We start from the raw sequence: 17,733 nt of genomic DNA, 5'->3' as shown, positions 1-17,733 counted from the left end.
GTACAAAGAGGAAGCGACTGCGTGTGAAATATATACCTACTTACTTGTCTTTTTGTAGGCCTGTTGCGTAGGTATCTAATAAGCGCTTATCTACTCTGTGTGATGTGGTTACTTTTTACTTATCACAATTACCTTCATTAAACTCATTGATACTTCTGATTTCAACCCATTACCGAACTGAGGTATTGCCATGACCCTTCGCCAACATATACTCTACATAAAGCGTACATATGTATATCATTTTCTAATTTAATGTTCTATATTTAATTGCATTACTTTGGTACAGATATCATTAATAAATTGTAGGTGATTTTTATCGTCACATAGTTTACTTTATCTATAGTATAAAGATCGAAAATATTGTAGTATAAGTATTAGACACGCACTTATAAAGATCTTATATCTTTATAAGTGCGTGTCTTTATGAATATTATATTCTATGTTTTTATCATAGGTATGGTAATTTTTAAAACACTTTCAGTGACAAATCGGTATGTTTCATATTAATCCAATTTAGTTTATAGGAGTGAAAGAAACAAATCAAATAATCCTGGTATTTATTATTTTTATTTTCATTAACAACACATACTCAATATTTTACAGAAACGTATATGACAATCAGAGTAGTAACGTAGTAATAAGTTTTAGTATTTAAATGCGAATAAGTATATTCCTGTGTACTATTCAACTTCTCCAAACAATGTTTTCACGATAAGCTAGGTAGTTAGGCGTGGATTGGACTGCCGAAACATTCAGTTATACGAATAGAAGTTTATATTTGACTGTAAAGATTGCCCATACATATAATGTATGTCTGTTAAACGCATAAACTTAAAACAGCAAATTAACGTTAACTTTTCAATTAAGCTATCACATTCCGTGACGGTAACAATAAATAATCAACACGTAACATAATCACAGCGAGTGAACATTGGCTAACAAAGAAAGTATGCACTTCATTTATACCTAAAATTGATTATCAATTAATGACTGAATTAACTTACACGATCTAATGAGATCTTATTATTTTCTAATACAAATAAAAACGTCCCTACGACGTGACAACTATCATTATTCACAATTTTATTTACAAAACTGACTAGAATGCCCTCTAAAGAGTCGTTATTTTAGTTTACACCGTTCATATTTATATCTCATTATTTTAGTCTTACATACATCAGCGGTCGGGAGTTGCTGTAAATCGAAAAGCATTTGGCACATTCCCAGTATTATGAACTTTTAAGACAGATTAACAATTTTTCCTTATTCACTACTATTTATTTTCCTGTTCGATAAAAATCTGAGTCTGTTATGGATTTATAAATTTACTAAAAATGCCGCCACGCGCGCACGGACGCGGCGCAGCGCGGCGCGGCGCTTGGATTTATTTTAAACCATAACATATACATTATATCGAAACATAGTTACAATATATACATTCAAACGATATCTTCATGTGCTTGTGTGGCTAAAATCGCTTACGTACGTACAATAGTATAAACTTCTTCCTAACAATTACATTAAATTTAAGCATATGAGTAACAGTGTTTAAAATTTATTTAGGTCTATATAAGTCCAGCTTAGTGATAATAAGTCGAACGTACTTTCGATCTTTAAATGTGATGTCTTAAAGAAGTCACACATCGTATACAACGGTTTACAAAATAGACATCGTTACCTAATAGTAGAACACGAATACTCGTCTGCACGAGCCCAAAATGCGGGCCGTCAGTCTCTGTCCACTAAATCTTCCTTTGGTTTACCCCGAGCACTGTTGCAAAAATCTTTGGTATGGATTACTTTAACACGTAACAACAGAAATTGCACTAAGTCCGCATCAGTCCTTTATGAATGTAAGCTCCGCCGATCGTTACCGTCAATCGTCCACTTCACTGTCGCTCAGATTCGGCGGCGCTTTGTGAACCTTAAATGGGCGTGGGGAGCACTGTGAAGTCCTGCAGCGCATTTTTGACCGTTTCGTATATGGGTCGGTTCTCATCAGGGCAGTAGCCGTCGGGCGAGCAGAGGGTTTGCAGCTTGGTGAGGTACGAGTCGAAGTTGTCGTGCGCGGGCTTCTCTCCGGGGCCAGGCGGCGGCGGCGCGCCGGGCGTGCCTCCCGCCGTCGACACCGGGGCCGTGCCGCCGCCGGGGATTCTCACGTGCTCCAACAGCGTGATCACGTTGTTGCGAAGACTCTCGTAATACTCGTTCAAGTTATTGTTGCGCTGCGATATCAGCTGGTTCTCCTGAAACCAATGATAAATATCCAATCGTTATTCCCGGTCTCTTTGCTTATATCATACAAAAAGACGTATATATTATTCGTGTATTCATTCGTGTTGCATTCATTTTAGTGGTACCACACAAAATAAGTCATTGGTACTCACAAATGTACGATGTTTTAGTAGCACTCAAAGCTTGAGGTTTGAAGCCATGACTGTACCATCTACGTTATGAGAGAAAAGATCCAATTATATTTAATTGAGTATGAACGTCACTAAATGACGACTAAAATCAATAAATCCGGCTCACCCTTTCGCCATGAGTGAGTTGTGTTTCCATCGCGTTGATGTCTGACTTGAGGCGCATCATCTGTGACTCAACGCGTGCATTCTCGCGCTGCAGTTCCGTTATTTCCTGTTCGAGGGTCATCAGGTCCTCACCGTTTCCCGTTTGCATGTTCATCTCCATACCTGCTAATATATGTCTCTGTTAATTCTCGTTGTAGAAACATAAATATTTTTAAAAGTTAATTGTTCGAAGATTTACTAACCTGAATACGGTTTGGGATATAGGGGTGTGATGTCGTCCGGATATTTAGGTTTCTTTGGCTGCGGAGTGGGAGTGGCGGCGCCTGCCACAGGGCAGCCGGACAGCGAGCGATGCGTGAGGAAGGAGCCGTTGATGTGCCCCGAGCCGTCGCATCCAGGAGTTGGACAGTTGACTCCGTCGAACTTGATGGCTGACGCTGCCGCCGCTACAGCTGCTTTGTGTTGTTCCACTGTACCACCACTTTCCAATACTCGCATTTTATTTCGATTCGCGATCGGGCAGCCGGAGGCACTGATAGAGGAAATAAAGTTTGTTTTTAATTACGAGTTAAAATTTTCCTTGCATCAGTTAACGCACTATCACTAACTACCATTACGAACATCTACATTGCACATTGATGCGACTCTTACCTTCGATGCGATAAGAATTTCCCTGTAGCGTGTCCAGATCCATCACAGCCCGGTATTGGGCATCTAAGCAGCGTGCAAATCAAGAAACTCATTGTAAACGGTTTGTTGCATTTGTACATTACGAGCAAATATTGTGAACAAGAGTACTGTCTCATAACTGTTTGTAGGTGAAGTAATTTGACCTAGCGAACGTAGTGTATGCCTGAGGACGTGTGACTATTGTGAAAATTCTAGTATTTCAATGTCGCTCATAAATAACTATAATACATTGTGACATTACTCGCGCGCCCCGCGCCCGGTGTCGATGTCAGCATAACTAAAACTCTACACTTTTAAATCATAAAACGTATAGTTAAAGAACACAATAAAAAATGACCTTAGAGTTGATACTATGTTTCTAATCTATATAAACATAGCAGCCAAGGTCTTTCTTCTGAGGAATAAATATAAAATTTAATTAGTTAACTATCATCTCACCTGAGTGGCTCGGAGTCTTGTCCGTCCCTGGGTTTGCTCTTGGGCTTGTTGGCCCTGGGACAGCCTGAAAGCGAGCGGTGCGAGGAGTAGTTGCCGGTGACGTGGCCGGAGCCGTCGCAGCCCGGCGTCGGACACTTGAGCTCCTGCGAGTGCGGCTGCAGCTGTGAGCGGTCGGCGCGCGGGCACCCGGACAAGCTGCACATATACAGACTGCTTACAATGGCGTGGTATTATACCGGAACAGCGGATCACATTTTAATTTGATTCTTATTAACAGATTTTATCCGTATTTTCTTTGCGAATCGAGAGAAAGCAATGATATAATTGTCTCAATACTCTGTATCAATAGAGTCGCAAATAACACAAGTTTATCTAATCTTTGGCACGGATATCTTAAACGATATGAACTTTCGTTAGTTTTTCAAGTACAGTATAATTAAAATAATGTGTTTGTATACATATCACTATTGAAAATTTAATTATACACATATTACCTAATTACTACCTATACTTTTATTTTTTTTTCTATAAACAGCAAACTTTTACTCCTATTATTTTCTTCCAAATATATTGAATATATCTAAGTATCGTGTTTAGTTATTTTTTTAAAAGCAATAACAACGAAATAAGGACAAAAAATAATAATTTTATACTACGAGAAATAATTCGCGTGAGTAAATTAACACTAATGTAGAGACTAAAGTTGCCTTTAGATAACGATTAATTACTTAGCTTCTTAAAACGAGACACGATCACACTTTTATCTCTATCTATATACCTAGTGGTTATCAGTATACTGTCAAAAAACCAAAAAGGTTTTTTAAAATTAGTATTTTTTAAGTTAAAGTGACTACGGCTCAGTTTCGCATAACTCAATCAACACATCGCCATGTGGTACATTTACACAGTGCAAGAGAAAGATAGATGCATTCGACAATTTCAATAACCGTTAATGATAAAAATAGTAGAACGAAAGTTGTACATCTGGACTCTCTCATCGCCTCTGTACGTCTGTATATTTAGATTTATGCGTTCTAGTAAACAACATTGCAAACAAATGTGTGCATTGTATAGTAACATTATATTGATGAAGATTATGGGAAAATTATTATAAATACACATAAAATGTGGATCCATTGTTGATTTATGTGAGTAATACTTAACATAAATAGCGTAATGATGAATTATTATGTTATTTGTAGAATACATACATTAAAATGTATAATATTATTATACATAATATATGAAGTAATGATACATGAAACTAAATAATTTATTTGAATTAATGAAATGGTAAACATAATTTAGATTTCGTGGAAAATTAACTATACCACTGTCCCAATTCGGAAAGCAGTTTACATCAGAAAAGTACGGGAAAGATATCTGGTATTATATTCTTTACGCTTATAAATATAAATGGTTAACAATTTTAACTTTGGTAATGTTGTTGTCCGTTCTTGTTATCTTATAAATCTTTCCATGCAGTCTAACTCAAAACATTTTATCTCTATAAACGCACTTTGATGATATTTTTGTAGATTCCCAAATATTAATTTGATGTTGTATGGAGGGATATCTTAGTCAATAAGCCGTGTGGTTATAATAGACTTTTAATAAACGTATTTTCATAGTCAAGTTCGTTCAAATGATATAATATTATCAATAGTGTTAAGTAAATCTTTTATTAACATATAGCTCACAACTAATGTAAATAAGATACATAATTGTGTATTTAATGAGTGCCGGTAGCCTGATTATCATTATGTGTGTTGTATTTAAAAGTAAAAGGAAATAAAAAATATTTCCTTGTATTTTTATGGGGGAAAATATTTGTTGAAGTATATTTTCATATTATGTTTTGTAAGTTTATTTTTATTTGATAGCATTTGTTTATTTATTATTGTTTTGTAAATAGGTTTATTTTTAATGTACAGTAAGCCACAAAAGTAGAGGAAAAAATAAGAAATATAATATAAAACCCTTCTATATATTATTTGCAATCAAAATATTATTTTTCTTTGTCTGAAACAAAATAAACCCTATGATTATATTGTAGTGAAGAAAAAACGTTTTTTTATACCAACACAAAAGTTGAAAGGCGATTTGTAATTTTGAATTTGTTCAGCTATTTTTGTGGTTGACTGTACGTTAGTAAATATTCTTTGAAGTGCTATTTGTTAAAGGGTCTTTTCAAAAGTCTCAAATAAATTTTATTTCACTGTTATCGAAACAGCAAAGAAGATACTTAGCACTTAATTTTTTATGATTTATTTGGCAGCATAGAGTGTGAATTTTGATTTGTCGGCTTTTTCATTTATGTGACTAATATTATTTACTTCGAAGTTGTAAAATAGTTGCTAAATCTTAAGGTATTTCACTTTTGTTAATTAAATTCTCCGTGAGATAAGAATCGATTCAAAAACATCTCTTTTCATGTACAAAGATCCTTTTTATGAAAACGTTTACGTTAAAATGTTTGATACCTAACTGCTTCCGTCATAACCTAGATCTATTGAGAGAGCAGTTCCATTTGCCGGTGGCTCCAAACGTGAAATGTTTTGAATACGATTCTAAATAATGCACCCACATAAATATATTTACATACATTACACCGTTGTTTGTCAACGTGAGACTTGAAATAAAGGTAGAGCGGACTGATTTCAATAAAACAAGGCCTTAACACCGTTTACAGGCTGAATATTTTGTTACCATTGTTCATCTGAATCACAAATATCTACCATTTATTTAACAAAAAAAAAAACAAATAATATAAATGCATAACAGAATCTAATTTCCATTATTTAGTTCAATAAAAAAAACTCATTAGAGAAGATAAGACGCAAGATATTTATAAATCATTTGGGGATAAATCATTCAAAATATGCAGCTTAAGTTCGATATGCATAACTGCATTAATTACCCACTACTGAAGTACCATTTCGCTCAAAAATTACGAATGTAAAATATTTTTTTAGCCACAATCTGCATACAGAAAAGAATCTCATTATTTTTTAGTTTTGTGAAATAGTACAAGTCGCTCTTTCGACGTGGTATTTGTGATGAGTACATACATGGCCTAGTTCGAATGTTTGCATCGTCCTACGTACACATTTTATGGCGTGGGAGCTAATAATAACTTCAATGGATACATACTCGTAATAAATGGAAAGGTGGGTTAACGCATTTATATAACTATTATCAATCTTGTTTAAACACACAAAAAGTTCAAAATACTCTACGAGATGTTAAAGTGATTGTTAAGTTCGATAACAACAAAAAAAAAAACATTATTCCTCGCTCAATGCAAGATTAGGATTTAAGGTAAAGGCATTAAGGCATGCGGTTAGTATGCATCAAAATCTCGTGGGACGAAGCCAATTGGCGCGGAAATGCGCAAATTGCTGTTCAGGGGCACAATTGTCACTGCTGCAGAACGGCTGTGCAAATGTAAAACGTCGGATATTTTTGGCTTCACTTATTACGTGACCTAATAACATATATTTATAGCGGTTCAACGTTTTTCTACGGCATCGACCCATCAAAACCGCGCAATGAATAGTTTCGTCTAGTTTTTAACACTCGCCGTGGGTGAGCAGTATTTTATACACGTACCTACTTTGCGTTACACTTATGGTTGGTTTTAAAGATTATCCATAACTGTAGAAAAATTAATAGTTTAGTCACGAGTATATTCAACAAATAACAAGCCGTATTTCGAGTAATCGTACTGTTAGAAATGTAGCTCAGCCCAGCCATAGTGGCAAAAATATTGTCTTTTGGATCATATTAAAGATATTTTTTGCAAAACTATGAGAAGGATTTGCAAAAAGTTTATTCATGTTTTTCGATAAGAAATTAACTAAGTAATTATTTGGTTTGTCAAACTTTGGAATTGGCACTACTGAATTTCCCTAGATGGCGTTAACCACGATACGCGAACGGAATGTCAATTTCATGTACCGTCTAATTGGAAGTGTTCGAAATTGATTGACTGTCACATAAATATTGTGCATATGGTGGTTTAAAAGTTTTTTTTACGGCGTAACATTTGCACAGTCGTATGGTGTGTTGGAGCGTCTGCTATGGCATATGCACATTTGCAGCACACGAACGTTGCCCGCTTGCCTGCGGTGTGTGGCGAAGTTGCCCGAAACGTGACCGGACCCGTCGCAGCTCTCCACGGGGCACTGGATCAGATCCCTCGACTCTCGTATCCGGTAACTCAGTTTTCCATAAAAGTCGTCGCGGTGATAGCTAGCGTAAATAAATACATACGCAATAAGGAGCAAAGAAAAATAAAACATAACTAGAAAAAAATAAATAAAACTTGTGAATGTGAATTTCTAAAAAAAGTAGTGCAATGTACGAACTGACCTAAAACTACGTCCATTTAGCTAATCATTTATGTCATTAACCCGTATTATATACATTACAACTGTTATTATAATTCACGTTACCTTTAAAATAACTTTATCTACTCGTTACGAAGTTATGAAATGTTTACGAAGTTTACCTTCTATTACCAAGTCATCGCTGTGTTTATGTTTCGAATTATTAAAAAAACTATTATAAACTTTTTTGAAAACAATGTAAAACATTTTTTCTCACCTGTTTCGCTGCATATCTATGTCCTTGCGTTGTTTTAACGTATGAATGTAGCACAAAATATTTTTAATGTGTATCTTATCGTTCATATGTGTTTATCTGACATGTTCGCGCTATGCTCGCTGTACGCGCCTGCGCGAGCGCCGGTATATTTAGACTGATCCGCCAAGTGTGACTTGTGTTACGTTCGAAAACGCTCTTAGTATTTCTAACCTAAAATAGCTTCGCGCCCGCCTCTGTTTATCTATTTGAGAAAAATATCACGTGGTGTAAACATTCATTTGGAAAGTTTTAAAAGACTAGACAAAATTCTAATATTTTATTTACATCAAATTTGGGATTTAAAAGTTTTGTAAGCCTTGAATTTTTTGTAAATATGTGTATGACAGCAAATTGACCTGAAGTTTGTTTTTCTAATCTTGGAGATCCATCTGACACATGCAGCTGTTATGTCAGACATCTGAGTCGGTTTGCGATAAAGTTGAGAAGTACGAGGCAAGAATAAATTATGGATTATAAGTTCAATTGTTACAAAAAACTGTATTTATATAATCTAATGAATTCATGCGTGAATCACTCGTAGAACTTAAGAAAAAAAACTTTAGGAAAAATGAAAATGTAAAATATGTACCTATATAACGTAATTTAAATAAACATTATGAGTTGTATTTTTTATCATTATATTTCACCTCTTCGTAATATAGTGTTGTTATACTGACAAATCACACTCATCATTAAAATAGAAATCTGTATTTTTTATTTTAGTTATGTGGTGGTTTAGTTAATATTTAATTATATTTTCTTATTTAAATACAGTAGGTATCATGCAAAATTATCTGTCTACTTATTAGACGGAGTGATATATAGTTTTTTTACGTGTATCCAAACGCTTCCGCCAGGGCCGGCGGAGTGAATATTTCCTACTGACGTCACTCACCATTTTAAAACAACAACGTAGGTAACTAATAAACAACAAACAACTAATCATCTTTGTTGTAGATAATGATAAAACGTGTCTTTACCGATTAACACATGCTCATGACGTGTTGTGTCATTTGTAGTGCCATCTATTGGCTTTTATGTTAATTAACTTGACGATAATATGACTACTCATAGAGGTGAAATAAAGATCGATTTATATGTTGTGGAATATGATGAAATAATTGTATAATGGTTACTATAAATATATGACGGTCCTTAATGATATTATCAGATATGTATGACGTATGTTCAGATTCCTTGGGTATTCGGGTACTTAACACGGTGGTCTATAATTTTATAAAATAAATATGCAAAAATGTTGTTCTTATTATTTAAAGTATATTTTTAATAACAATATTCTTGTGTAAGTTTAAGATGTCTCTACATTAGTTGTTTGTGGTAGAGTAACTTATAATTTTCAATTAAAAAATCCACAAATACGTTCTACCTTAATTTTGCCGCTGCGTTTTCACATCTCTGTAGTCTTCTTTGCTTTTATACTGTCCTACTACTGGGTACTTCACTATGTTATATAATTTAAGTGGTCTATTCACCTGCTGTCCTTGGGTTTGTCGTGCGGCGCGTGCGGCGGCGGCATGTAGCACGGCGGCGAGTACGGAGGGGCGTGCGGGGGGTACGCGGGAGGAGGAGGGTACGCGCCACACTGGTACTGGTAGCCACCGTACCCCGCTGCAGCAGCCGCCGCCGCGTAGTCCGGCTGGCCCAGCCCGTAACTGGCCACTGGGTGCGGACTTACACCTCCATATCCTGTGAGGTAATATAGTCTTTAAATGCAGCATGCGGAATGTAATGATGTTTTTAAGACACATACTCATCTTATGTTTCATCATCTCCAAATTGAAAATGTTATTTATTACTCGTGCTGTTACAGCATTCGTATAATGGTATGATATATTTCTCTTATACGTTTCATAATTTTCACTGTTTTAATTAGTGTGTAAGGTTCACTTATAAAAATTAAAACACGTCAAACTATATACGCCTTCTAAATACGTATAGGTAATGCCACTTTTACAACGTGTATGAGTTGGTTAACTTGTTGGAGTACTTTAATTAAAGCTTGCAAACACAGCACTCCACAAAAACGGTCGCCGTACTGGGGCGGAAGTAACCGCAACGTTTGGTTACCCGTGTTACCATGCCACTAGCGCCGCGCGGGGTTTGTGTTGCTAAATAAGGGAGAGTGCAGATGGTTCATTTTAAAGTATACGTTTGTTTTCATAATATAACTTGTGCTTGACGATTTTTCTTATTACAAACATTTTGTATACTATATTTAGTATTTATTACAATTAATTGTACTTAGTTTATTTTTGTTTATTGTTATAAACAGCTGTGAGCCATCCAAATACAATAAAATATTTTGTTAAGACACTAATTTGTTATTACAAAAGTCAAGAATCTTCAATATTTCAGAATTGCTGTTCCTTATTTATTCGCACAAGATAACGTAAAATATCAGACATATTTATTGAATTATGGTATTACTGGTATATAGTAAATCTACTAAAGGAAATCCATGTAAATTGTACATACTGTTATTTTAATGTTGTGGTTGTTCTTACCGCGAGTACGACGCGTAGAGCACGCAGTGTCGGGGAGTGATAATCGCGGTTGCGTTTTAATTTGTACGCTCTGTTTTACGACCCCACTGTGGATAGGGACCCAGGCCCCCCTAATGTGAACGTCAAGTTGGCGTATGTCGTGACTCATACACAGAATTCTAATTTCAAACTAAATGAACGGCGAAAATTTGAATATTCTAATTAGATGAATCAGAATTTACGTCTTATTTCATAAATGATATATGGGATCATACTTTTAAAGAGACATAACAATAATTAAAGAGTTGTGTAATGGTAATTTAATTCATTTTAACTGCGATTAATGAATTATAGAGCTAAAACCATAGTTTTAGCTCTGTATAGGTAGAGTCATAACTCTACCTATACAAATTATAGTGATGACAGTAAACTCCGGTTTAACACAAATTTGACAATGTTATTGATATATAATTATTATTATTATATTAAAAAGTTGTCCGCTCATTAGCTGTCTTTAATATTGACTAATGACTCACCAGCTGTGTCTCGATGATAAGCTTCTAGGTAAGGATGGCTGCCGCCGCTGTCCGGCGTTGATTCTCGACTATACGATACGGCGCCAGGAAAGCCGCGACTGCAATAAAATTTATACATAAAATTTGTCTTAACTATATTGGTATCTTTATATAATTATCAACTCTAATAACAAAAAATAAGTTACAGTAATACATAGATAAAATGGATATAACAATAATGAAAAAATCAATATAATATAAACATGGAAAACAATTAATCCTATGTGTTTTGGCCTCACCTATGTGGTAAACGGGACACGCTAAGGTCAAGGGTCTGGCCCTGCGGACTGGGCACTTGGGGGCTGGCGGTGAGTTGGGGCGAGGCTCCCGGCTGCGGGCTACCGCGCGCGCCGCCCGCGCTTCCGCCGCCCGCGCTCGTGTACACCGGCGAGGCGTAGGGACCCTGTTGTGAAACATTTACATACCGACATCATTTCAACATGAACGGGAACATTCTAACCAATTTCATTTTGATCCAATGGTCTGGTTTTACCTCACCTGTGGACTACCACTAGAACTTGACAGATCTATGGCCGGACGCGGATCCCTGGGATCCCTAGGTGTGGGGCTGCGTGGCCGCTGCGCCTGCGCCGCCGCGATCTTCACCGAGAGGTTGATCGCGGAGAAGCCGGGGGGCACGCCGGGGCCCATCGCGCTCACAGCGCCCACCCCACCACCAGTTTCGTAGTGGTACATTGGTCTACGGACAGCAATGACCGTTGGTGATCATCATTTGGAACTTAAAGTTGAAAAGCATTGGTGGCATTACCGGATTGTCTGATTAAGGAGATTTGGGCGCGTTTAGACAACGAAGATTCTGCATATTAAATCGCGATCAAGTTTGAACAAATGCCGATAATATGGAAGTGACACGGTCTCGTTTACCACATAAGCTCGGTGTATCGTGAGGGTTATCCGGTAACGTACCTAGGGTATATCGGCCCGGAGGTGGTCTCCTGCTCGGACTGGTCGGTCTTCATGGGCGTGGGTAAGTGTGGATCGTGGTAGCGCTCCTCCTCCCACCCGTACGGCCGCTGCGGACACTGCGGGTCGTACCGCTCGAACGCCGGCGCGCCCTCATAGCACCGCGTCTCGTAACCGTACCGCGCCTCGTTCATTTGACTACGGAATTTATTGGGTGTCATTCGAAATATTCGAAAAATTGATCTTGTATATGTTTTAATATGGGCACAGTAGTGTCACAAAGTGGTCCCAACTGCATTTGATGGTAAGTTGTGGGTTTTATATAAAATTTCAACTGTAAAGAGGTGTTATCCCTCGCCAGTCGATATAATGATAAAAAAAAACAGGCAGATCCTGGAACATAACATACTTCGTAGACCACTATGGTGGGTTTGAACACCTTATGTACAGTGGTCGCTATGTGGGCGGATACAAAATATATCCTACCACCAACAATCATGTGTTGTTTGCAAATTCAAGCAAAAAATATTTGATTTTATAAAACAATAATTTTGTGCTAGATAAAGAAACCGCTTAATCTCTAATCTTTAATAGTATCGTTGAACAAATAGTAAATTAGGATCAAAACAACTTGGTGTTTTTCATATACTACTGGATGTGGAGTCACAAGTTCAAAGAGCGGCACATACACTGAATAATATTTTGTATAGTATCTAGAACTTAGATCTAGACTCAGAATGGCGATTGGCTCTACCTCCGATAACATATTACAAAACAGCAGAATCTAGTGTGAATATTTAAAGGAAAGTAATAAAAAAGAAAGTGGTTGACTAAAGATCAATAATAGAAACCAATCACCGATTTTTATTTTTCTGGCTGTTTTTCTATCAGTTAGGGCACATCTTCGAAATTACTGAAAATTTTTTTATGTACTTTTCACAGGTAAGACAATTATAAATGGGAGCAGAATATAATCTTTGTTTCATTAAAATCAGATATCGAAGAAATCCTGTATAAGTAATATGAAGTGTTGCGTATTTATTAGGCCTCTGTCAGAGCCTTTGAAAAGCTTGACCTTTATCACGTTATTAGATTTACCTGTAGGAGCGGACGTGATCGTCGGGCGGCCGGTCGTACGGCGAGCGCTGGTCGGTGGGCGCGCCGTAGCCGGCGTGGCGCGTCTCCATGCCGGGGGAGTCGCGCTCGGGCTCGGCGGCCTCGCGCTTCGGCACCAGCAGCTCGGCAGCCTCGCGCTTCACGGCGGGACTGTGCGGCGACGGCGCCTGCTCCCGCTCGCCGCCTCGCGCGCTCGGCACGCACTCGCTCGATATCGTGATCGCAGTTGATATAGGCACTGTTGGAGTGGACATTATTATAAAATGACCGCATCAACTCTGTCTAGCTGTAACCTAAGTGTAGGAATTCTAAATTCAAATTGCCGCAAAAACATTGAATGAGGGCAACATTTTTACATTAATTAATGATTTCGGTAGGATATTGTAAAAATGGTTAGGGAATTTTGAGCGATACCTAAATGTGAGAAATGTGCTCATTTTCATACCATTACACCTACTCTTTCAACATCTTCGTCAACGAAAACATGAATGCGGCTGATGGAAGAGATTAAAACTATAAAGTTTATTATTTACCTTGTGGTCTAGCTCTTTGCGACCTGGCGGCGGCTTTCCGCGCGGCGGCGGTCGGACACCCGGACAAGGAGCGGTGCGTGCTCCTGTTGGAGCTCACGTGGCCTCGGCCGTTGCACCCCGGCGTCGGGCACTTCAAGATCGTTTCGTGCAACGCCAATACTGAACATACAACGAAGATATGGCCTTATAGTAAAGCAGTGTGTACACCTCAGGATATATGCACTAATGTGATACAATAATACTATGAGGTTAATACAAATAAAGTAAAAATTGTAAATCCGAATTTAGGCTGACATTGTTGTGCTAGCGTGTTTGGGTTTGCCGATGTCTATATTATACGATGGCCTATATCGTCGAATGAATCGTTGACACGAATTTAGTATAAAGAAATATTTTTTACAAGGGCTTATGTGAAAAACGACATTTAAAAAGCCAAAGTTGTCAAAAAAGGCTGTGGGAATTTTAAAGATTTAATTTTTTAAATATATGTTTACGGTGGCGAAGAAACTGGTGACACAAGTGAATAAAAAATAAAATCCTGCATCTAAAAATCTACAAAACAAAAGGTACATCTGACGCAAAAAAACGTCGCAAGCATTTTATACTCTATAGATTAGTTACTTACTCTCAGGTGTGACTTTATCCTTTCTTGGGCATCCTGACAGACTGAGGGAACAAATTGCTTAATCAGTATATTGCTTTTAACCGCTTTTAAAAATGAATTCAAAGTGTAAGAAGTTCTAATCCTAGTCTAATAAGTGGATATTTCAAATGCACCATAAAATTAATATGTTATGTGCGTCTACTTTCAAGAAACCACACCTCATTATAGTACAGGCAGGAATATGAACCCTTAAATCATTGGTCATTACTATATCTACCTTCTTTAAGGCGATACCTCAAGGTCCATTTTCATACATTTTGTTTCACCTTTAATCTGGGTAACTAAACAAGTATTGGCAAGTAAAGAATTTAAATTCACCTCTAGTTAGTGATTAGTTCTCGCAGTTGAAAGAAAAACGTAAAAATAATTAATAATCATGGATATTTCGGCCTTTAAAATTTCGTCATATTAAATTAAAGGTGAAACAAAATGTATGAAAATGGACCTTGAGGTATCGCCTTAATGGTAGAAAAAGTATTCGGCATAAAGTCCGCCCTTATACTTTTTGTTTATAAAATGTAATTAATAAAAAAATATATAATTCCAACTATCCAGTGATGCATTGGATGATATTGTGATATAATTTATAATTATTTATACTCATTATACACTATAATTTTATTAAAAACACGGCATATATTTATTATTTATGTTAAATGCTGTTATAATTCATAGTATTTATGTAATGGGAACATATTTTTTCGTAAAAACCGCAGAGTTTTAATAAGTTCTTACACTTAAGTGAGGAAAGTATATTCAGCATTATAAATTGGTGTCATTATGTAAATATCGATTAACATTTATGTTATACTAATACCTATATGGTACGTATATTTGTGTTTAAACCAACTATAAGTCAAAGCTTCGACGTGCAAGTTCATTATGTGTTCCGCAGCTGTTACCAGATGCTAGTTATTATGTTATGTTAGATGGTATTTCGCTTAAAACCGATGTAGAGTGGAGGTGTATTTGGTCTGAAAATCATGGTAATGTGTTGTGGTCAATGGGCACTCACCTCCTGTGGTGTGTGTAAAGGCCGGTGACGTGGCCCTGCCCATTGCACCCCGGTGTGGGACACTTGTTGCCTTCTGCGAACAAATCGACCGGTGCACAAATTAGTGTTTTCCTAATCACAGGGTAGGGGCGTGCGCGGCGGATCGATAGCGGCGGGCGTGCCACCCGCGGGGCGTACCTGCGCGGCCCCGCCCCACCCGGCCCCACCCCACGCACAACTTCAAAGAAAAAATAAAGAACGCCGAGCGGCTGCGCGCCCACTCGCAATTTTTCTTTCAGGAGTGACGGGGCGGCGCGACTTCGCCCCGCCCACACCCTGCCCTGACCTGTTTTTATTGCTTTACATTCTGACGTAAAACGAGCTATCCCACAGCAATACGAGGAAAATGCTCAGCCACATTATATACGAGCCCGGCGTAGGTGGAGCCTTTAACTTGTTTTGACTACTGACGACTCTTATTTATTTCAGACACGAGCGACAATTTATTTCTAATTATATTAGCATACTGGATCCTGATCGACTATAATACAAAAAAGTAAAGTAATTGTAGTAGCAGATAACGTTTTGTTTACTTATAGGTTTATTTATACACAATGCCATTAAGTTTAGGACTCGCACGACAGCTGAGTTGGAAGTCAACGTGCAGCTACGTCATGAGATATCACGAGACGACCTTGAAACAAACTTCAAGTTAGTTCATAACGGAGTTGTACATTATGGGCAGGTCGTTAAGAAAGTTTGACTATCGTTGTTTGAGGTGAAGGTGGCCGGTACCTCTGACGACCGGCGGGGAGAGCGCGGAGAGCGGGCGGGAGTCGCGCGCCGGCTGCGCTGAGGGCACCGTGCGCGCCTCCTGCAGCGCCGTCGCCGCGCGGGACCCAGCGCCGGCCGGCTGCAGCACCGTATACTGCTTCGAGCCCTTGTGAATGGAACTCTTATCGTGGTCGTTCGAATAACCGCCGAAAGGTTCGCTGGGAAGAGTCGCTCCGTGAATCCTGTGCTTTACTTCTGCCGGTGGTTTAAAAGCGGACTGCGTTGAATAAGGTAAAGCCGCAGTGGCCGCCTTGTAAGCGTTGTATAATGACTGCTTATTAACTGATACCACTTCGCTTTTCCGTTTCGGTTTCATGTCGATGTCGACGTCATATTTATCGTCACATCTGTCGGACATGTCTATCTCAAGTTCGTTGGAAGACGAGTCGCCAAGTTCATCGAAGTTGGGTCCGTCGTAGTTGTTGGAATGTTTGCTCTGCCTGTCGTAATCTTCATTTCTCTCCCTCGCCCTGTTTATTTTGTCTTCCATTTCGCTGGTGCCGTTTAAATCGTGTTCCTCGGGCGGATATCGCATTGAATAACTTTTGTGTGATCCGTCCGCACTTTCCGAAGACGGCGTCGGGGAAGTAGGTAACATTTTTTCAGAACGTTTATCAGTGAATAGGTTTTCGAAGCCATTCGCATCTTCGTTTTCGTCGCCGCTGTGCTGTGCGGCTTGCTCGCGAGGCCAGCTCCCTGAGAGTGTTATAAGCGCGGCTTGTGTTTCTTTGATAAGCGTTTCATCGTCGACGTCAGTTTGTCGGATGGTGTGCGGCCGCAGCATGGGCATGGCACGACATCTTAAGTCAAGTTCGTCTCTTCGCTCGTCATCTAGCAGTCTTCGCCGTCGTTTGTTGATCACCTCTTCCTCATCCATGGAGCCTTCACTGCTGATCCGATCCAGGCGCCGGTCGTTCAGCTTGAATGTCTCTACATCTACGCCAAACTCCAACCGCCGTTTGTTGATTTGCGAGAGATTAGGCTGCGCGTTCAGCGGCGCCGTCCTGCAAGAAACGGAACAATCAAACACATTCCCGCTCTGCGAGGTTAATAACAATTAAATATAAATAATGCTTGTACTTGCGATTCGATTTTCCATCCACAATCAGAATATTTTTACGCGGAAATGATTCTCGGCGTTCCATTCGACGTTAACACATAGAAGCACTGTTAGTTATATTTAATTGCACAAAAATCGTTCCCACGTAAAAACCATTTCACTCAAGAGCTTTCAGACCAAATAATTTCGACATCGTCAAAACAAACGGACAAATGTTAGTATT

General features: G+C 38.3%; 1 protein-coding gene across 1 annotated transcript in view; it reads right to left on the bottom strand.

Annotated features, from left to right (window-relative positions):
* Positions 1–540: 540 nt before the first annotated feature.
* The window catches only part of LOC115449509, a 233,322-nt gene continuing 216,129 nt past the window's right edge, over positions 541–17,733 (bottom strand). Inside the window, exons 6-19 of the mRNA XM_037439633.1 lie at positions 16,412–17,454; positions 15,638–15,710; positions 14,584–14,624; positions 13,959–14,117; positions 13,408–13,663; positions 12,313–12,507; positions 11,884–12,085; positions 11,625–11,788; positions 11,347–11,444; positions 9,800–10,013; positions 3,660–3,854; positions 2,774–3,063; positions 2,533–2,693; positions 541–2,246 (exon numbers count right to left, since the gene is read on the bottom strand). Coding sequence (XP_037295530.1) covers positions 1,926–2,246; positions 2,533–2,693; positions 2,774–3,063; positions 3,660–3,854; positions 9,800–10,013; positions 11,347–11,444; positions 11,625–11,788; positions 11,884–12,085; positions 12,313–12,507; positions 13,408–13,663; positions 13,959–14,117; positions 14,584–14,624; positions 15,638–15,710; positions 16,412–17,454 — 3,412 coding nt within the window. The 3' untranslated portion in view covers positions 541–1,925. The remainder of the gene's footprint in view (positions 2,247–2,532; positions 2,694–2,773; positions 3,064–3,659; positions 3,855–9,799; positions 10,014–11,346; positions 11,445–11,624; positions 11,789–11,883; positions 12,086–12,312; positions 12,508–13,407; positions 13,664–13,958; positions 14,118–14,583; positions 14,625–15,637; positions 15,711–16,411; positions 17,455–17,733) is intronic.

This window comes from Manduca sexta, chromosome 17 (genome assembly GCF_014839805.1).
Source record: "Manduca sexta isolate Smith_Timp_Sample1 chromosome 17, JHU_Msex_v1.0, whole genome shotgun sequence".
NCBI lineage: Eukaryota > Metazoa > Arthropoda > Insecta > Lepidoptera > Sphingidae > Manduca > Manduca sexta.
This window is presented reverse-complemented; position numbering and strand designations above follow the sequence as displayed.